The 22,322-nt window shown below is 36.6% G+C and overlaps 1 protein-coding gene across 1 annotated transcript; it reads right to left on the bottom strand.

The window, feature by feature from the left end:
* Nucleotides 1-1,716: 1,716 nt before the first annotated feature.
* On the bottom strand, nt 1,717-21,608 carry FY (Transducin/WD40 repeat-like superfamily protein). Its single transcript, XM_039018661.2, has 18 exons — nt 21,113-21,608; nt 16,229-16,320; nt 11,928-11,996; nt 11,635-11,739; nt 11,101-11,196; nt 10,939-11,021; nt 10,737-10,808; nt 10,128-10,225; nt 9,407-9,466; nt 9,258-9,318; nt 9,071-9,158; nt 8,925-8,988; nt 6,617-6,695; nt 6,018-6,107; nt 3,734-3,810; nt 3,041-3,573; nt 2,590-2,841; nt 1,717-2,050 (listed from the first exon to the last, which is right to left on the bottom strand). The coding sequence occupies exons 1-18, from the start codon at nt 21,318-21,320 to the stop codon at nt 1,979-1,981; spliced, it is 2,199 nt and encodes a 732-aa protein (XP_038874589.2). The 5' UTR covers nt 21,321-21,608; the 3' UTR covers nt 1,717-1,978.
* Nucleotides 21,609-22,322: the final 714 nt, after the last annotated feature.

Genomic DNA, 22,322 nt, shown 5'->3' with positions numbered 1-22,322 from the left:
ATATATATATATATAGACATGTTTATTTACATAATTCAGTTCTCTTTCAGGAAGATCAATCTGTAGAGGAGACTCGCAAGCAAAACCAGGCTTCTTGTCCACCTGGTGTTTGAGAGTTTGAAAGAGCTTCCACAAGGTTCTCAAGTATACGTAGAATATGAGATGGCTCTATTGAGTCAACTTCAAGCTGTACCAGTAAAACAGACTTGTAATTTAACTGCTATTTAAATTTTCCAAGCTTTCCTATATCAGTTTCTTTAAGTAGAGAGAGTTTGAGATGATAGACCTTTGTTTTCAAAGCACTACTTTTTACTTATCCTGATCTAAAGAACTTTAAACTACTTTTAATAAATGTATTTTGATCTTCAAAATCACTTTCTAAAAGTTATACTGAACTCTACTTATAAAGTTTGGCTTTTTCTTTTTGTGCAGATAATTGCTGGTTTGGATTTGGTGGTATAGAAGCTGGTGGTTTGGGTACTCCAAACTTCTTGTCATTGTGTGATCTCAAGGAACCAACCAAAGGATATCTTCTGAATGACACTTTAGTTGTTGAAGTGAAAATTAATGTCATGTCTACCTTAAAAACAGTTGTATAGAAGGGAAATACTGCTGCCTTTTAAGAGGCTAGTGGAAAAGAAATGACATGTTTTAGTTTGGCAACACTTGAGCTGCAAACTTCCAGCTTTTGACCTATTTTTTTGTGGTTAAAAATATGGAATTCCTTCTCCAATGTTGCATGTTTCTATAGTTTTGGAGTATATTTGAGAGAAAAATCTTATCATGTTCATGTTTGTGGTCTGTTACAATATTTATCTGTAGGGTGTAAAAATGATTCCACTCCTAAGTTTAAACTCAATCCTTGAAGTACTTCTAGTCTTTTTTTTTTCTCACCTCCAAATGTTATCAGTGTATCATGCCCAATTTGTCAAGAAAGACGGGTATAAGTTTATTAAAAAAAATCAAACAAAAAAGATTAGATTGAAACAAACACATACTAAATTAAATAATAATTAATATAAATAAATACTTGAAAAAAATTTCATAAATAGAGAAAATGTCAAACTATTTACAGAAATAGCAAAAAAAACACCGAGAGACACTGATAAACTTCTACTCTATCACATAGTATCAATCATAAACTTCTATCAATTTCTATCACTAATTGATAAACTTCTATCAACTTCTAGTAAAGAAAATTAAATTATTATTTTGTGTAAATAATTTCACTTATTTTTCTATTTTTAAAAATCCTCCTAAATAGTATATAGAAAAAAACATCATTAACACTGTAACATATATTTAACTCTAGTTTACTTGATGAGAAACTATATATATATATATATATATATATATACATAGACGATTATTTGAGGGGAGTGGATACATACCCCTCTGCGGCTCTGCCCCTGGCCCCCAATTCATCCGTTATACGATAATTAGTTATTAGATGTATCTATTTATAAGCTACACATGAACAAGAAATGGTATACTTTTTTTCCTTTTCATTTTGTTTTATAGAATAAACTTGTAATTTTGAAGATTTAAAAATAACAAGAAAACCACTTCGCAATAATCCCTTTGATTAAGATGGTGGCTGAAATTAATCTGCTAGCTTTAGTCATGAAAAGGTTTCATCTAAATATATAAAATTTTAACTATGAAGCATTCAAGTAAAGTACAAATCAAGAAATACACGACAAAATATTCTGTCAGTTGATGAATTTACGATTTTGTCATTGAAATCAGTCATCAAGACGTTACATCAACTAAAGTAAAAAGAATAAAAGTGAAAACTAAAATCTACGGGAGGGAGGGGAAGAGGGAGAAGCTCATGTTTCTCTATGTGTCAAACAGCAAATACTCTAAGACCTTTAAAACACATCTTCACAGCAACCTCTAGATGTTTTGAAAGGAATAAATACCACACAGGAAAGGGAAGGAGCATTCTCTACAATGCACACTGATGGTGAATGGATTACTGAGGCGTCTGAGAATGAGGCGGGGGGCCTGGTGGTTGCGGTGGCGGCATCCCAGGTTGACCACCAAACTGCGGAACAGAAAGCAAAACATTCAAGAAATCTGGTGGCTTAATAAGCAAAGTTCTAAGAACGTCAACAAAACAAAAGAACATTGATGCTTATGAACACCCATTTAAGCATTGAAATATTTGTGCACTATCAAACTTGATACGGTTCAGCTACTTGGTAGGAAGGCCAGTGATATCAATAGATCTTATGCAGCCAATACACAATGGGTTATTAGGAAATGAGAACAAAACTCATCTGCCCACTATCTCTATATATTTTACCCTTTCAATGAATCCTATTCTCCATAGTTGAAACTCATGTTCACTACTAGCTTTGATTACAATGGTAGAATAGGATTGTCCCATTTGAACCCCCGCTTCAGGGTGAAGCAGATAAATACAGCCTAGATTGGTTGTAGTACCATAGACAAGAATGCAAATATGATTTAACAGCCTCAAGGGGTTAATGTTTAATCATATTTGCAATTCAGTTTCTCTATAATGGAAAACTGAGAGTCAGAAGATGATGCTAGAGAAAACGACAACTGTTATAATCTTACCTGGTACGGATTGAACCCTGGCGTCATTGGCATTTGCCCAGCCTGTGCCCGATTGAATCCACCACCCTGTGGATACATTGGTGCTCCAGACGCATTTGATGGGCCCTGCATATTTGGTAAATTATTCTGAAAACCTTGGACAGAAGGTGGAGCACCACTGGTAGGCATAGGTCCAGAGTGCATTGGATTCATGCCCATATAATGGTTTTGCTGCATGGGAGGAACCATCTGACCCATAGATCCTTGCATCCCCTATAAGCATATGGTAAAATTCATCAGGCATTCAAAAGAACGGGGGAGTAGGATTGGCGAAGATATTATTTATAATTTTAAGATGAACAGAAAAAAAGTCATCAAATAAAATAATTAAACTGATCTCATTTGATTTAGAAACTCCCATAATAAGAAAACAATAAATTAAATAAATAGATAAAGTAGCAAACGGTCATACCATTGGACCAGGCATAGGCATGGGCACCGAGGCAGGTCCTGGTGAAGGCAATGATCCAGGTTGTGAAGGCATATTCAGTGTGGGCATTTGGGGTGGTCGAGGTAAATTTGGGTGTGGGAGCAAAGGGAAATGCGATGGAGGCTGTAACTGAGGCAAATTTTGAGGTTGCATGGGCACTGGGGCCATTTGCTGGGTCTGGTGGTGTTGTGATTGCTGCTGCTGCTGTTGCTGCTGTTGTTGCATGAACTGCTGAGGATTCTGTTGAAAAGAATGCTGCTGATTGGCAGCAAGAAGAGAAGGGTGGGGACCAGGTGGGAGGGGAGGAGCCCCTACTGGCATTGAAATTTGATGTGGCTGCTTATGTTCTCCCATTGCTGCAGTATCAGATAAGGGCATTGCAACTCCAATGCCAGGAATGGTTCCCTCATTTCGGGCTAGCCCAGGTGGAAATGGTCCGGGAGTAGTGGGTCCATCAGGTACCACAAAGTTACCAGGCATACGAGCAGAACCAGCAGGATTTTGCTCATTGTAACCTAAGAAAAATACATACCAAGTCAAAACAGATGACATTTCCAAGTGCAATCAATTCTCTCTCATTCTATGACAATCGTGCAAATGCTAGATTACTTAGGCACCATACACAGAATGTACTAATCAACAATTACACCATGCTGTTTCACGAGCAGCACTTACCTGTGCTAAACTTATCACGAGCAGTGTCTCCTGGCCTATTTCTACACCAAAATTTGGTTGTGTGATCATTGCTACCACTGCAAAAGGAAACATAATTTATCAGAACCTACGTGCTTCAAAATAATCATGCTATTAGTATACAGAAACAAATGAAGGATCATATATCAAAAAACCTAACAAGCAAAAACACACATATAGATACCTCGCGACTTAAGAGTAGCTGACAAGGTATTGATCGACATACCTAAGAACAGAATAATGTACCAAGGAAAAGACAAACACATTTGAAAGACATTCTGATATAATGAACTTACTGTTTACCTTTTTTTTTTCCTTCCGTGTGAGAGGAAACAACTTTTCATTGATAAAATGAAAAGAGCCTATTGCTCAAAATACAAATGGAGTACCAGAAAACATAGGAAGTAAAATCCCAAGTGAACCAATCACGAGAACAAAGGATAGCCAAAAGCAAAATCTCAAACAACCAGCAAAATTGACTACAAAAATACACAAAACTTAGAGGACACTAAGGAAATGTTGAGATCCTTGCAGCTTCGAAGTGAACAAGCCAAAGGAGGGAATCAACATAGAAACCCCTTTGAAATAAATGAAACGTTTGAAGAAATCTCCAAAGACCCAAATCGGATGAAAAATAGATAACAAAATCTTTAAACCCTTGATGAAGCTTCGATTCCAAGCCTTCCAAACCAAGATCACCATCCTTCTGACAAGTGGAGACCAAAATCACAATATCACCAACCACACTCCTGTGAACGTCAAATAGCTTTGAAGAGAAAACCAACCAGAACCTCTTTCCTTGATTATTGAATAAAGACAACTACAAGATGCTGAGCTTGAACAGTCCGAGTTGATCAATAATCATGCCTCTAGTAATCCAGGTGATGAAGTTCATCACTTTTCAAAGCAGAACAGTCAACAATGCTGCTGAACATTATGAGCGGCTATACTGATCTTCAAACTACAATACTCAATTAAGGATGAGAATTTACTGTTTACTTGGCTTTATTTTCTATTCATCATTGTAACAGTCGCTATCCATGTTTGTATTTTGATGCTTTCTACTCATCGGCTATTTGAAAAGGCCACAAGCCAACCAGTTGTCAGGTTTTGAGTATCATAAGATTCAAAAAACCATCCAAGACTTATTCCATCATCCTGGGAGAGCCCATTATCCTCTACAAAAAATCATTGTGGCTTCTGCCCATCCCACATTTGGGAGATCATGTCGTTATCTAGTGAATCACTCTTTCCCCTATCTTTCCTCACTGTGGAAGACTAAAATTCCCAAGAAGATCAAATTTTTGTATGTCATGTCTTTCACAGAAGAGTTAATACCCTAAATAGAGTTATGAGGAATTCGTCCTACTTGATAGGCTGATGGTGTTGCATCCCCTCTAGAGGTGTAGCTGAAGATCTTGCTCATCTCCTCGAGAGTTGTGATCAACTGATTACACTTGCTCAGTTTGGAGTTATTTTTTCAGACATTCAACTTTAGCATGCTCAGCCTAGAGAATGTGGAGAACCTTCGTCATCTGCCCTTTTGTGATACAGGTCATTTTTATGGCTTGTCAAGTTTTATAGAAATAAAACATTCCATGCTTACCCAGGCTTCCTTGTGCTCTCCCTTCCCTGGTTTGTGTTGTACAACCTCTGAACACTAAAATATAGTTCTATTTCTATAAAGGAATTGTGGAATGTTTACACAAGTTTCTGGGATTTCTATAAATAGAGCTTGTGTAAACATTCCATGCTTCCTTTATAGAAACAGAACTATATTTTAGTGTTGAGAGGTTGCACAATACAGACCGTGGAAGAGAGAGCGCAAGGAAGCCTGACCATAATCCGACATAATGGCAAAGGCTAGCTTGATTTTTTTTTTTTTTAAATAAAATACCAAACTTTTGTTGAGAAAAAATGACATTAAATTTTTTATAAGAAACTAGAAAAAACTATTCTATGCAAAAAAAAGTTAATTGACATTGGAAAAAGTCCCGTATTTGGGGGGGAAATTAATTATTAAAGCTCACCTTTCAGAGTGAGTTACATTGTACGGTTGTGTGAGAATTTGAAATGAATAACAAATTACTAGATTTGCAAGATAACAAAACAATCCTATTCTATACAACAGAGCAAAAGAAAGGATAGAAACCTCTTTTTGTATTCACAATAATAGGATGGGAACCTTTTAAAACAAACATTCCAGCAAAATTAACAAAAGTAGAGAGGCACAGATACAGAGCACAAAATACAAAATTATCCATACCTGCAAAGAAGATAACCAATAGGATGCCAAGCAAGGTCCCACACACTATTGTCATGTGCATTGGTAATTTCAATCTGAGGAGTTTCATGTCTGCGGATAAGAGAATTATCTAATGAAATGAGATTGGTGACCTTTAAATCATTGTAGTCAAAAATTGAATTGAAACACCAATCAATATTAAATCACAAGAAAAGTAACAATATAGAAAAACGGAAATCCTAACATTATCTCAGGAATTGATCCAACAATGTGACTATCTTCAAGATGCATGTTCAAAAGAAATTATGAAGCTGTATCATCAATAAACATAACATGAGAAAGATGAATTATTTTGCTACCCACGTGAAATTTGAAAACCCTCAGCACTACTCTTATCACATTCCTGCAAGCACAGCTAAGAACATCAACAACCACAAAGAAGGAATGATGAAAAGGGCACCCTTCCTAACAACTCTTACAACTCTTTGTACCATAATAGACTTTATTCAAAAACTCATCCCTCTTCCTTCCAAAGCCAAAACAAAACTATTCCCAGCCGTAAAAAACATAGATTATATACAATACAAGAAATCGAATATTCAACTAAAGCACAAACATACCCAACAAGCCAATGAAAGATAGAGCCATCAAAACTCCCACTAACAAAATACTCTTCGTGGAAAGGGTGCCAGGCCAATGCTGCAGAACAAATCACCTTAATATTAGTATTTACCTTATAGATAAAATAAAAGGGGAAAAAAACTTAATATTAGCACTGACCTTAAAAGTAAAATAAACGGAAATATTTATTTTTATCCTTATATTAGCTGAGTATGTTAAATTTAAGCTTAAACTTCAGTTTTACCAAATTGGATGCTAAACTTCACAAGTGGTGAGATTAATAGCCTTCATATTTTTTCAACTAATCTGTGGCAAAATGTGTAGACATTCTTCAAGGTGCTTTTGTGACTGGAATTGAATAATTTCTGGCTAGATACTGGATGCTGAATTTCAGTTAATTTATTGGTGGGCCATGAATGGTTTTCTAACTTAGATCGAAGGATTCAATTTGAAAAGAGTAAAATTCTAAAATTAAAATTGACCGATTCTATGGTTGTCAATCATAATTAATGTTAGGCCCCGTGGTAACCTACCGCGGTAAAATCTTGGCTATAAGGGGTTTGAGGCAAGGCAGCCTCCTCTCCTCTTTTTCTCTTTACACTTTTGGGAGATGCTTTTAGTGGACTTATTCACTTCTGGAATGGAGACAAATTTAGAGAGGTTGGAATGTGGTAATTTCTCACTTAGAGTATGTAATGCCCCAAGTTTTAGGAAGGGGACATGAATGAACCGAGATCACATCCAAATGAGAGGGATCCTAAGGATATAAAAGCATGGTTAAGAAAGACTCAAGAAAAATTGAAAGCTACTATCTATACCAACAAGGTGCACCTTCCTTTTTGGCGGCTCAATCATAGGAACTCCAAAGTTAAACGTGCTTAGCTCGGAGCAATCCTATGTTCAATGACCTCCCTGGAATTTTCCTAGGAAGCAATGAGTGAGAATAGAGCATGCTGAAAGGACACATGTTGGTTTATGGGAATAGTCGTCTTAGAAGCAGCTAGAGACAAGCAAGAATGACGTTGTCACGTAGCAGGAGAGGCAGGGGAATGTCGGGGCATCAGGTGCCGAATTTGGATTCCAAATCCTAGGCTTGGGGCGTTACAAAATATGCCACAAAATCATTGTCTGTCCCGAGGGAGGACGCATTTGAAGAATTGGTGGAAGGTGGTTTCTAATTTCTAACTTGCTCAAGTCTCAAGAGGTGTTAAAACACACTGATTGGGATTAATATGGTTGATAAGGAGGTGTTGTGCAGGCTGTTGGCCTTAGTTGCATAGTTGACCTCCCCTTTTGGTCTATTTCATTTAGGGAGCCTATGAGTACAATGATGGAGAGAATGAGAACAAAGACCTATTTCGAGATGATGAGTTTAATTTTTAGGACTTTTAGACTTTTGTTTAGGATTGTTATATTATTTCATGTTTTTTTTAGTATCAACTCTATGTTGAAAAACTAATATTTGAACACTTTTTTATCTTTTCTATATATATATATATATATATATTTCTTTTTTGTTAAAAACCTCATTTCTTCTCATGAAGGTTTCTTATTGTGTATGTATACATGAACTTATATTTTAATATATTTCTTGGCATCAAGAACCCTTTCATGGATCTTGTGGTTGGAACAGAAAAGGACTTTTGATGATAAGACTACCACATCTGATACTTTTGGATATCGTATAGCCAAATGCTTTATACTGGTGCCATAGCTCTAGCTCATCCTTCCGTAACTTCCCTCTTTCTTTGTCACTCCTTGATTGGAGGGCTTTTTGCAAGTAGTTCTTTTTGTTGGGTGGGGGGGCTCTCTCCCCCCAGCCCTCAGGCTGTTTTTTTCTTTTTCCTTTTTCTTTCCTCTTCCTAATATATACGGCAGGTTTCTTATTAAACAAAATAATAATAGTAATAGTAACATAACAAAAATGTGAGTTTCCAAACTCATGAATTCTAGCCTTGGATATTCTACTTGATGTGTCACAAATGATAATAAGGAAAACCTTGAATGAAAGATCACCCCCCCCCCCCCCCCCCACACAAAAAAAAAAAAAAAAAAAAATCTTAAACCAATCAACACAAATAACTTAACAAAAATATTCAGACCAAGAGTGGAACAAAACATTCTCATTGTAACAGCATGTTAATTAATTAATTAAATGAACAAAAGTACATAAATGAAGGGCCGGAGTAGCCAAGTGAAACAAAAGAAAGAAAAGGTCCCACTTGAAACAACATTAAACGTGGATGGTCGATTTAAGAACTGTCCCCATCAAATAGAACAAAAATTTTACAAATTGTTATCACTTACCAGTCACATCCTTTCTATGTCCACGAAAGGACTCAAGTTCTTTCATGGCCCTGATGTCATAAAGCTGCAAAAGAAAAAATAATTAAGACTACATAAAAGAGAGCGTAGGGAAATGTTAATATCAATAAATTAGAGAAGTTAATTACCTTGATGATTTGATCCTTTGATGCAGTCAGCACCCAGTTACCATTTTGATTCCATTTGACACATAGTACTGTATTTTTATGACCATGACTAAAGACACAATCATCATTCCTCACAAATTAGTCCAGCATTAATATTTTTTTTTTTTTTTATAACTAGAATTATATTAGAATCAATTATTTTACTCACAATGAACAAAACTCTTTGCCAGTTTTTGCATCCCAAAGTTTTACGAGGTTGTCTTTTCCACCTGATAAATTTTCAACCAGAGGAATAAAATATTTTCAAGATCACTCATGGAAAGATCTGGAAAAAGTTTCCTAGAACAAGGCAGAAACCTGAAACTAGTAGAGACTTTGTGGGGTGCCAATCAACACTTTTCACATCCCACCCATGGCCTGCCTGAGTTCAAAACAGAGAGTCTGGGTTACTTCAAAGATTCTTAACAAGCAAATCCAAAATACATGCATCTTGAAGACAAACCACCAAAAGCAAACACTTAAAAAGATCTAATTTGACAGACATGCAGAGTTATCCAATCACACCTGCAAATGACTTTACATTAACCCAATTAAGAGGATTATGTGGATGCATTTGTTTCGTGGTTTCTTATAGAATTCATGAAAGGAGCATAACAGTCATCTTGTTAAAGATAAGGGAAACACTGTTGATAACTTTTCTGAACATATTATCTATATAGCTATGATATGGTGCAAATGCACATCTTTCTAAGTTCATGCAATCTATCTTCTCTTTTGAGACCAACTGGAGAAATCTTTTCTAACTCCTTTGGATTGGGTTTTGGCCTCTTATGATAAATTTCATACATCGATGAAATTGTTTCTTATCAAAAGAAGAAGACAAAAAAAAAGTCTTTTCATCGACCCAATAACATGAAGAAAATTTGAACAAGTGTATCTTCATATAAACTATCAAAAAATGTCTAAATACACCTAGTCAATCATTGCTACAAAACATGATCTGCTAGCTACAGAAGTAGACATTATGCTGCTATCCATTAAAATATCTATTGATTTAAAAAAATGCAAAGCACATTACCAGACAAAGAGCGCTCTTCTTGGCACCGAGCAAAGTCCCAAACTTTAACAGTAGTGTCATCAGAGCAGGAACAGAATTTCAAATCCGTCCTACAGAAGCTGTTCAAAAAAAGCTCTTTGTAATCAACCAAAGAAATACAAGAATGTCAGCCTCCTAAAATGTGCATTTGTGTCAAATATATATTCTATACGGAGATCGAGAAATGGTAGGAGCTCTAGATTAGAGATGATAAGGGAAGAGAAGGTTCCCTAATGGCTGGCAGAATCAAATTGAACAATTGGAACTTGACTACAGTTCAGGTGTGGTCTATTTTTGGCTCCCACCATGCTAAAATGCAATAGAAACCCCATCCTTCTCTTTCCATTTTCCACCCACTGGTCCCACCTTCATGTCACCTTTAGCTTCTGTGTAGCTTTGTTGCGGAAGGAGTTTCAGAATTTTCCTTTGCTTTCTATAGTACAAGATTGTTTATTTGTCTGTAAGTTGCAATTTTCACCCCTATAACATGTCCTATTTTTCTTAGTAGACATTGTTATTCAAGAAGATTTATCTATCAAAAGAGTATTATGCGAGAGGAATATATTTAAGAAAAAGGCTATTAATTACTACCTCAAGTCCCGAACTGATTCTTTATGAGCTGATTTATTCGCCTTCACATTATTCATGTTATTTTGCCAATACCTACGGAAAAAAATGTTAAACATGAAAATGACCATTTGCTCGACAAATCTATTCTACAGCAAACAAGGAAGTGGTCATGAAATTGTGAGAAAGACCATATAATACATCCAACTTATCGGGAGAAAATTACTTTATTGATCCCCCATCATCACCAGAGACCATCCAGTTGTCGTTGTGGCTCCATACCATAGACCGAATTGCTTGATCATGAGCCTGCCAATGAAGATGTTCCAGAAGTCCTTTATCATTCATTTTTATGCAATTTCATTAATTAATTATGGGATCCATATACCTGAAGAATCATTTCAAAATTGAACGACTGTCCATTCCAAAGGGTAAATTCACCACTTTGTGAGCCTGTAATAAGACGTCTCCCTGTAGGAGTCCACTTTGGAAGAAGAGAAAACAACACGGGAATATTAAACACTAGTGAGATGGAGGAAAGTCCCAGAATGCCAAAAAGCACCATCTTTCTCATGAAATGATGAAGGAAGATATTCTAACGAACCTTTGATGTAATGTAACTGCTACTCTATTCAATTTTCAGAACTATACATTTTGTAAAGCAAAGCCTATAATATAAGTTGCGGATTAACAAAGGACTTATGAGTCTATGACTTCCTGCTAGTGCTAAACTAATATGGATAATAACTGGAATAGTAAAAAAAATCACCTATCCATAACCTCCTACACATATGGTACTTAAATGAATAGGTTTAGTGATTTTTCTAACAAGGTTAAGTCTCGTGCCTTCTCCCCTCACAAGTTTTGTCGAGGAAACGAAATTATATTGTTTCTTACCCCCACTAAGAAAAATTCAACTTACCAGCACCCTATTAATTGAGCAACGATTTTTGTTGATTGATGTATGGACAAACTTTGCGGCAAAGCTTGTAGATGGATTATCTGAATAGGCAGCTGGTGGCAACATCTGCATCAAGGATTCAAGTAAGATAAAGGCTATTAAAAGCAAAGTTATTTCTCTCAGAAAATAAATGTATAGTAAAACAATTACACTAGTGCCTATAGTACAGGTTTAAGAAACAAGAGAGCAAAAATGATATCAACAATGATTTAATTCAGAAATTCTTTTTTCAACAAACTAAGAATATCACTGACATCGATAGCTGCTGCTGGAGTTGATTGCAACACAGTCCTATCCTTCGAATCTCGTTGCCACATACGAAGCTGCAGATCAATTAATAGATTATAAACTACATAACCAAAATAGAAATCAGGAAAAAAAATTAATTAAAACAAAAGCACAGTAACATAATATTAAAAGGCATGCCTATCACCACCCCACAAAATCACAAAGGGAGAAGTGAAACAAGAAAAAAAATAATAATTTTTTAAGAAATATATTGATTATATTATCATACTATAACAAATTAAACTTTTGATACTACATTACGGTCTCACAAAAGCCAACTGTATGAGTCTAGTTCATATTTTCAATTTAACTACAGAAAAAAGATTTTATGGTGCAACAAACAATTTTAAAAATAATTGATGTGGTTGTTTCATTTTCTTTGACAATCATAACAAAATCAAGGCAACATTGCTAAGAAGGGTGATGGACAAGAGAGAGGTGATATACTCTCCCATGAATGAAACTTACGTTCCTCTCATCCTTAAAAAATAAAAGGGGATAAGATTAAGGATTTTAGACCCATCAGCTTGGTCATGAGTCTTTATAAAATCATAGCCAAGACATTGGCTGACCGTGTGAGAAAGGTCCTTCCTAGCACGATCTCAGGGTCCTAAGGGCCTTTCATTATATGTAAGCAGATCTTTGACCGAGTCCTTATTGCCAATGAGAGCATTGAAGAATGAGGATTATAGGAAAGGAGATCAGGAAGGTATCATCTTTAGGACCAACTTTGAGAAAGCTTTCAATCATATGAGGATTTGTCTTTTCTGGATAAGATTCTCTAGAAGAAGGGTTTTGAGTTTAAATGGGGGGTTTGGATGTAAAGTTGCATAGGGAACGTGAATTTTTCCATTCTCATTAATTACCAAGTGTTACGATTCTTGCTTTTAGAGGCCTTAAGTGGGGTGACTCTCTCACCCCTTTTCTCTTCATTTTAGTGGTTGATATTCTTAGCAGACCGGTCTCTACTAGTGTGGAAAAGGGTTGTATGGAGGGTTCCTTGTGGGAAAGAAGAGATTTCACCTTCTGCACCTTCAATTGGCGGAAGGTCCTTTTCTTTTGTTTCAAGGAGGTTACATCCTTTGTTAATCTGAATAGCTATCCTTTGTTAATCTGAATAGCTTACTTTTCTTCTTCAAACCTATGCCAAGTAATAAGATTAATAGAGGAAAGATCTCAATCACTAGAATTGATTGTTGGCAGTGAGATGAGTGTTTTTCCTTTATGATGTAGTAAGAATAGAGTAAATTGGGGTATCTTGGTCAAATCCTTGCTTAAATAGGATTAGGATTAGTCTTGTTTCCTTTTAAAAAAAAGGATTAGGATTACTGGATTAGTTTAGTTTGTTAACCATAATTAGGATTAGATTCTAAATTAGCATTAAGATTAGTTTGTTTTTTCAATTCTCTAAATATAGATTTGTCTTCTTGTATTCATAACTTTTGATTTGTAATTAACATTTGATGGACTCTTTTGAAACAAGAACATTTAATTGATTTTTGGGGAGATTTCCCCTTTTAGTCACTTAGACTACATCAATTTGGTATCAGAGTTCCCCAAAGGCACGTGTCGTTGGCTGAGCCCTCATGACGAATGAGTTGCGGGGGCCGCCTTGTAACGTAATTCCCACCGAGCGATGGGTAAAATCCTTTGCAGACGACTTAAATACGCGACAGGATATTATAAGTGGCAGATTGGCCTTGCTGCCACGATCCACTGAGATTCAGCCCTTCGTCGCTTCGATTCGTAAAAATCAAAAGAAACAAAAAAAATGGTATCAGAGCAATCGTCTAGGCCAATGTTAACTATCACCGACGAGAAACCAATAAACTGTATGGGCCAACGCTAGTTGCTGCCAATGGATGATCAAAAAATACTTGATATCGATCACAAGAAGGAGTTACTTGAGTTGTGCTCGTTGTTCAACACAACCAACCCAAATTTATTCACAAAAGGGTACCTTTCAGGGTATTCACTTCTCAAGAAATAAGGAAAAAACTTCTAGAAAGGAATTTAAAAGCACAAGAAGGGAGTTCAAAGCCTTCACCCTACTTTCGAATTTGGATCACAGCCAATGGGGCCGAATATTCAAGAACACACCTAAATCACTACATCAATCGTGAAGCCCCCAAGGAAATCAAGAAAGAGGTGGTTGAAATCAACTTTAGGTTGCTATGGCTACAAATTTGGTTCGATTTAATTGGGAAGTTCCATACAAAAGAGGATTCACCCAAGTGAAGTCCACATGCAATTATTTCAAAATCCCAAGCATAACAAAGGAAGGCTAGAGAATTCAATCATGCAAAGAAAAAACAAATGAAGATGAGAAACAAACAAAAAAGAATTCACCCAAAACCGTGAAATCGTGCAAGCGAAACCTAAAGAACCTTGATCAAAGCTATGGTGCAAAGAACAAAAAATGAAAATTGATGAAGATGAAGACAGGAAGTTGTAGATCCTGTGCGTGGACAGACACAAGAAAGAAAGAAGATAAGGCAATGTTGTTTAAAACCCAAAGCATAGAAGACGACAAGACACGGCTGGCGGAATCTCGATCGACGGTGCGGCTAGGAGGGCTCCAATCGATGGCTGGACCTCGTGCGACGCGGCTAGGCTGGTCCCAATCAGCTGTTGTGACTGCACTGGGTTGAGGATGGATCGAAGATATCGGTCAACGACAACCTGAATGGCAGCGGTATTTGTCGCTTTTGTCGTAGTTCCATCACCTGCTAGGGTTGATGATTGAATTTCTTCTATCGCAGCTAGGGTTTCATCACCTTACTCTGATACCATATTGAAAATAGGGAAGAACAGACGAAGACAAGGTTTACATGGAAAACCCTAGGCTAGGGAGAAAAAACCACGATAGAAAAACTCTTATTAATTTGTTACATCTACAAAGCACCACGGACTCAGAAATAAAACTCTAAAATAGCAGATAATAGTAAAAAGACTAAAACGCTCTTAGGGCAAATACACCATATTTCAACAATGTCTTGTGGAATTCTTTTCAAACTATCAAAAGAAGCAGCTTGATTACTTCATAACTCGAGGATGATTTTTTTTAAATGAAGGGGGAAAGTCGTATATTGTCAGATGACAAATAGTTTAAAGAGCTCAGGTTTCGATATTACCATCAAAACGAGAAGTTGTTGGGCAAGTGATTGCTTTGTGGTGCTACTTACAGAAGTCTAAGACTTAGCGGCATAGAGTCATTGTGAGCAAATATAGTCCCCACTTTTTTAATGGGTTTCTGAAAATAGGTTCGTGAGATCTTCTAAAAGTCACTAGAAATACATATTCTGTTTTTCCTTCTTTTTCATATTTGTTAAATGTTTTTTTATAGAAACAACTACTTTCATTGAGAAAAATGAAAGAATCCATGTAGAAAGACATGACCTCTTACCCCTTTATCAAAGGGATGTTCCCTTATTTATCACCTAGGTCAACCCATGAAAGTAGTTGTTTCTATAAAAATAATAATAATAATAAATAAATAAATTTTAAAAATTTTAAAAAAAAATTTTAAATAACTCTTTCTTTCATTTGGGGCTCGAATGTTGCTCCCTTTGTGGTGGTGTGTCAGAGGACCTTGACCATGTTCTTTGGAGTTTCTAGTTTGCTCAATCAACTTGCTCCAAATTCCTGAATAATTTTGCAAGTCTCTTTTGGAATGAAACATGGATTTCAGGGCTATGATGGAGGAAATTTTGTTAAATTCCCCTTTAGAGGGAAGGGCAAAATCTTTTTGCAGGCTTTTTCTTTTCACCATTATTTGGGCCTTGGGGATTTGGCTTGAGAGGAATTATGGCCTTTTTAGAGGGGTTTCTTTCTTTTTTATTGACAAAAAAATACCTTCATTGAGAAAAATATGAAAGAATACAAGGGAATCCCACAAACGAAAGGGACTCTACTATACAAGTGGTGTCTATCGAATAATTACAAAAGGACTTTGAAATCGAAGGCTAAAGGAAAACGTAGAATCTAACAAGGGACCAAAAAGGGACAATACTTTTTAAAGGAGTTAAAGTGATCTGAATTTCCATTGACAAAAAAAAAAGTTCCAATGAACTATACTTGCCACCCTTTAGCCTTAATAAAATAGTGCCGGCAAAACACCCCCCGCCCCACCAAAAAGAAAAAAAAAAAGATGCATTGACCATCTTTTGAATCAAACCTCAGTTGTTAAAGGCAAGAAATCGACTTAAACAGTGAATAAGAGCCATGTCAAAAGACAAGATATGTCAAGTCCATACACAAGCAGTACCTGCATGTATCGCACGACTGTACTAGTATAATCTACTGCCCTCCTTTGAGTGAGCTTTCTCATTCTTTTGGCCGCAAAACTATCCCCATGGGCTGCAACAAATATATCTTTGACTTGTTAGAAAGTGTCAAAGAAATTTCCAAGAAAAAGTAATAAAAGTCAGTGGCCCCAAGCATATTCTAGAGGTGTTTGCCTGCCACATCAAACATGTATGCATGGGATGTTGGGACATGTGGGACCAATGTTTTAAGAAGCAAGGCGAGGGCACCTTGGATCTTCCATCTTTAAGGCCCAGTGAGACATCCACCTCACACCAGTAGGCCTTTCATAAAGAAACTAAGAAATATTCTTAAGAAAATGCTCATTTCTCTCTGCAATCTCTTGCAATACTCTAATTTCTTAACTTTATCGGTATCTTATTATACATACTAACATATTTTGCATAAAAAATTTATTTATGTTTTCAATCATGCCCTCACAACAAAAGGCCCTTTCTGTTTTTTTGCTTTGCACTTAAGCCCTTCAAAAACAGATGTGCTTTAATTCGCCTCACACAGTCACACTTCAAAGAACAATATATAGGACATATTAAAGTATCGAATGCTTCAAATGCTAGATTTGTGATCTAGAGAAGTGTTAAATCCATCATTTGAAGGTCTTAAATTGTCATGAAATCAAAAAAGAAGCTATACTGGAGAAGACAAGTTGGTGAGATGTCAACAAAATAACATCCAAATCATATTAACGAGAGGGAATGGCTTTAAATACTAGCTAACACAAGCTGAAATTTAAACAAGGCTTCCCCAAGAGAGTTGCCACATGGTAACTAAAGAACTAAAACTAACTAAACAGAAACAGGGGACAGAAAACAGGGGAATAAATTTTTCAAACACCAGTTAACAAACTAACCCCAAACTAGATCATATATAGTCAAAGGATATTTTCCTTTCGTAATTAACTATATTCAAAAGAGATTTCGAGATAACCAACCAGAGTATAATTCAACTAGTTAAGACATATACCTTCGACCTTAAGAGGTCGGAGGTTTGAATCCTCCCATCCCTAAATGTTGTTGAAGTCAAAAGAGGTTCCCATTACAACATTGTGAAATAAGAGAGAAACTAACACACCAATCAAAGAACTTTAGTATAAACCAAGCACACAGTTTATCTATCATGACTCATGAGTACTACGACAAACTTCTAAAATTTCCACTTGTTTGGCTACACATCCATCATATTATTTACACAAAGCGCTAATTCTCACTCACGCACACTTCCTGTTAATATTGATAACCAAAAGTGTCTCATTACCCTTGCCAAGGAACCATCTTATCCTCAAGGTAAAATTGCACAACAATGGTGAAAGTCCCCCATGTAGAAGCAATGGCATCTCTCCGAGTCTCCAGCATATAACAGCTTCACCATATCTAGACAGTCAGGCAAGGAGCACAATCCAATAACTGCAATTGGTTGTTATATGCTGAAAAGGAGCACAATCCCATAGCATTCTTGAAAAAAAAGATTCATAACTTCCTTTGACCTCACAAAAGGTATTGATTCATGTAGGATAAAAGAACATTTCCATTCATAAGGAAGATGACGACCCTGGGAGAAATCTTAGAGAGAAAAAATGATACATCTATTCTGGAGGGTCTATCACCACTTGGACTTTTCTTTTAAATGAGGAAATCACTTCATGCAAGAAAAGGAATCATAAAAACTGTCATGAAAGACAAGTTACTTAAAGAAGAAAACAAAAGCCAAACCATACAAAAATCAGGTAAAAGGAAGTGTTTCATGGCCTTTTCAATGCTCTTCAAACCAAAACTGACAAACAAAAAAGAGAAAGGTAATAGATAGGAATTCCACTCAACACCGATCTGATCAGCGTAAGTCTAATAGCTTAGAGAAAAGAAATTTCTTTCACAAGGCACTCTTCGTAATCTACTCAGTGGGGACATCCCAAAAAGAGAGAGTTCTCAGATTTCCTCCAAAAGGAAGGCCAAGGTAGGAAGAAGAAGAAGAGCCAATCTCACAACCAACCAAAGCAGCCCATCTTTTGAGTTTCTCCCTATCACAGTTTATAATCAAGATCTGATACTTACTCCTGTTGATTTTAAGCTCTGACATTGCCACAAAGAACCCCATAATATGATTTAGGATTAGGAAAGAGTCCTCTATGCCAGAGCAAAAGAACACTGTATCATCTACAAACTGAAAATGAGAAAAGTAACGCCTTCAAACCAACCTTAAAAGGCTCAAGAATGCTACCTTCCACCCCTTTGTAGATGATATGGCTTAAAACATCCACAACCAAAAGGAACAATAAAGGAGATAAAGGGTCCCCTGTCCCAAACCTCTTGAAGCCTTTATTGATCCGTATGGAGTACCATCGACAAGGATCGAGTAATTCACATTCCTGACAAAAACCCAAATCTACATTCTCCATTTCTACTTGAAACCTTCCTTTTCCATTACCCTGTCCACAAAGTCCCAATAAACATGGTCATAAGCGTTCTCAAAGTTGATTTTAAAATGATTCCCTCCTTTTTGGCTCTATAATCCTCAATGGCCTCTTAGCAATGAGGGCCTGATCAAGAATCTGTATCCTTGTCTTTTTTTTTTTTTTTTGATAAAAAAACAACAATGTATATTCCATTAAAAAGGGGGGGGGGGGGGGGGGGGGGGGGGGGGGGGTGTGTGGTGAGAAGAGCCCTCCCCCAAGCACTAATAAAGAAGAGTCTTCCAATTGTTAAAATAAAAATTAAAAAATGGTGTAATTTGTATACCACCAAGAGACTGTATGGTGAAACAACCCAAAATGAATCAAAAGAAGCATACTTATCTTAAAAAATTCTACTATTTTTTTTCTTTCCAAAGACTCCACAAGAGAGACCGCATAACACATCTCCATAAAACTCTCTTTACCACTAAAGGAAAAACTATCAAGCCCATCAAGCATTCAGTCATCTCCAAAGAATCTGTCTCCCCACTATAAAAGCTCCTTGCACCACAGAGATGGTTGAAGGGAGCATTTTCCCTAAATGATTTGCAAGGACCTTAGCTAGGATCTTATAAACACTATTGATGAGACTAATAGGTCTGAAATCCTTAACCCTATTGGAATTCTCCTTCTTAGAAATGAGGCAAACAAAGGTTTTCGATAAAGAACAATTCCATATACATCTCTCAAAAATTCCTTAAAAACACTTTCCAACTTAACCTTAAGAAGATTCCAATTATCTTGGATGAAAACCATGGAAAAGCCATCCAGGCTCGGGGACTTGCACCTGTCACTCCCAAAAATTGCTTTTCTAATTTCCTCCAACGTAAACGGGGCCACCAACTCCTCTCCATCCCTTGTCGAAATGGGACAATAACCAATACCTTGAATAAACGATTTTGGCAGGACGTCAGGGTTATAAAGATTTGAAAACACCAAAAAACCTCCTCCTCAACCCAGTGTTTTAAAAAGCCCTCTCAGACACGCGCCTAGGTCCAAGGCACAAATCTGGCACCTCGTGAAGCCCCAAGGATCAAAGCCCTGCACCTTGGGGCTTTTCAATTATTTTTAAAAAATAGTAATAATAAAGGATTTTCCTTCTTTATTAACTAAAAGGATCAAATTTATCAAACCTAAATGCAAAATTTCTTGTGTTTTGGGTCCCTTTTTTTCCATATTTCCACTTCAATTATATTCTCTTTTTAATGTAATATTTTTATACATAGTGCGCCTCACAAAAAAAAAACTCGCACTTTTTTGTGCGCCTTGGGCATTTAAAAGCACTGCCTCAACCTCCTTGTCACTGCTCGTATGCTCCCCATTACCCATGATCAAAGGACCTTTGCAATTCTTATTTCTCTTACCACAGGCCATCCTATGGGGAAAAAAAAAAAGGCAGTGTTACAATCCCATCCTTGGCCCATTCCATTTCACTTAAGACTTTTGGCTCTAGCTAATATTCTCTTTTTTTATCACTACAGCAAACTCCCCTTTTGAGCTTCCCTCTCCCATTTGAAGGCAGAATCCAGAAGATCCTCTTTTGGGCTCACTTTAAGGACTGCTAGGATACAAATCAAACGTGGATAAGCTCTCGCAAGGCTCCCTCTATCACTAAGAAATTTTCACCATATTCACCCTATATCCATCAACATCTACCAACGCAAACAACTAGGTTCCCTAACCTAAATTGTTGAAGTGCTAGGGAGGACAAATACCCAAAGGTCCCAAACACCAGCAAGACTCCTCTCTTCTCACTTTAAGGGGGAAAAAAATACCACTCACGGAAATTATACTCTAGAACTTAATGGGGAAGTTAAAGACTACAAAGAAGCGAAAATTTGAGAGAGTATGTAGATCAAGGCCTACCCACCTCCATCAAAAAGTGCTTGATAAAAATTATATATATATATATAATAAAAAAAAATTCAAAAGCTCAACTCTTAGTTACTTTCTCTTTATATATATATATATATATATATATGTAAAGAGAGGGAGGAAAGAAAACATGTTTCAAATAAGAGAAGAACCTAGAAAACAACAAGAAGAACTATCAGCATGCACTAAATTGAGCCTGGAAGAACCATCTCATTGTCCTCAAACTATTGACTTTCTCAAAGGCTTTTGTCTGCAGTAGAACCCCTTATCTAAATAATTCAAGATTGAACGCACCTGCTCCCTCCTGGGAAAATGACTGATGTTACAGAGAAAGGACCAACAATCAATTTTACGCTTTCAGTGCAAACTACACATCTAAGGCCCCATTGACAAAGTTAACAACACGCCCAGAAATCCCAGCAACCAACCCAATGTCCAAAACGATTTGAGTCGCAGAACAAACTCCCAATGTCATAGACTAGATAACAGAAGAGAGAGTTTTACCTTCGTAAGGAGGAGGAGCAGGGCCAGAGGGGTGGCGAGGATGATGGTGCTGTTGAAACTCGGGAGCGAGTGTAGTTGAAGAAGCAGATGGCTGCCTCATCATGGGCGGTGGCCCTGGCAGGGGCGGGCCTCTTGGGAAATCCCCACCAAGAGGATGCTGATTGGGCGGCTGCTGATGCTGCTGAAACTGTTGGGGATCGCCGTACATTCTGGAGATGCTGAAACTAATGTAATTGAAGCTAACGAGTGAAAGGAAAATCTTATGTGTAGAAGAAGAGATGAGAATGAGAAGAAATGTAGAGAAGAGAAGAGGGTTGATTAAGAGTTAAGACCCTTAAACCCTAAAACATTTTATCTCTCGGTTGCTTCATCTGATGAGCGATTTCAGCTGGTGTCTCGAGGTTTTGAGCTTTCGGAGTGCAGAAGGCTGGGCCGGTGCAGATCGAAGGGCTGGCAAACAAATAGCAATTTTTATGGTTTACTTTGAAAAAATAACAAAAAGTTTTCTAAATATTATAAATAGCAAAACAAATTTTTTAAATAAAAACACAATTAGCAAGTATTCAAATTAATCTTCCACACTAAAATTGATAAAAATTAACATCACAAATTAAAACAAATTCATGCATTGTATTTAAGTATTTTAGTATGTCTTTAACCTTGTTGGACAATAGCTACCATCCTCGCCAAACTTCAAATCAGTTTTTAAAACAATGAATATTTTAATTGAAGTCAATCATATCACAAAAACTTAAAACTTCAACAAAAATCAAACATCCCTCGATACTCATCTAAACACTGTTGGTCGATTCGTTCAATGGCCACATGCAACAATAGTAAAAATGATGAAGAATGAATGAGAGAGAGGAAGATCTATGGCACTTATCGGCAATAACTTCTGCAACGACGGTAGTTTGAGAACTCAGGCGACAGTCTCAGCACGAATGGCATCGTGCATTAGACTGTTGTGATTGTCTTGGAGAATAAGGTTGAGTGGAAGGGTTCTATAAAGGGATCGAATCCCATATAGAAGCATACGAACGTGCCATTGATTTCAATTTTGGAAAGACAGACAAACAGATAAAACAATACACAGGATAAACATTTAAGCATGATAAACAGGGAATGGAAACTTACCCTTGAAGATTTTCTTCAATGAGTTTCCTTTTTGCACGAATTCCCACGAATACGAAACTTCTTTCATGAACAA

This window comes from Benincasa hispida, chromosome 12 (genome assembly GCF_027475165.1).
Source record: "Benincasa hispida cultivar pf3 chromosome 12, pf3_genome.v1.1, whole genome shotgun sequence".
NCBI lineage: Eukaryota > Viridiplantae > Streptophyta > Magnoliopsida > Cucurbitales > Cucurbitaceae > Benincasa > Benincasa hispida.
The sequence above is the reverse complement of the archived record's forward strand: the minus strand, read 5'-3'. Positions and strand labels throughout refer to the sequence as shown.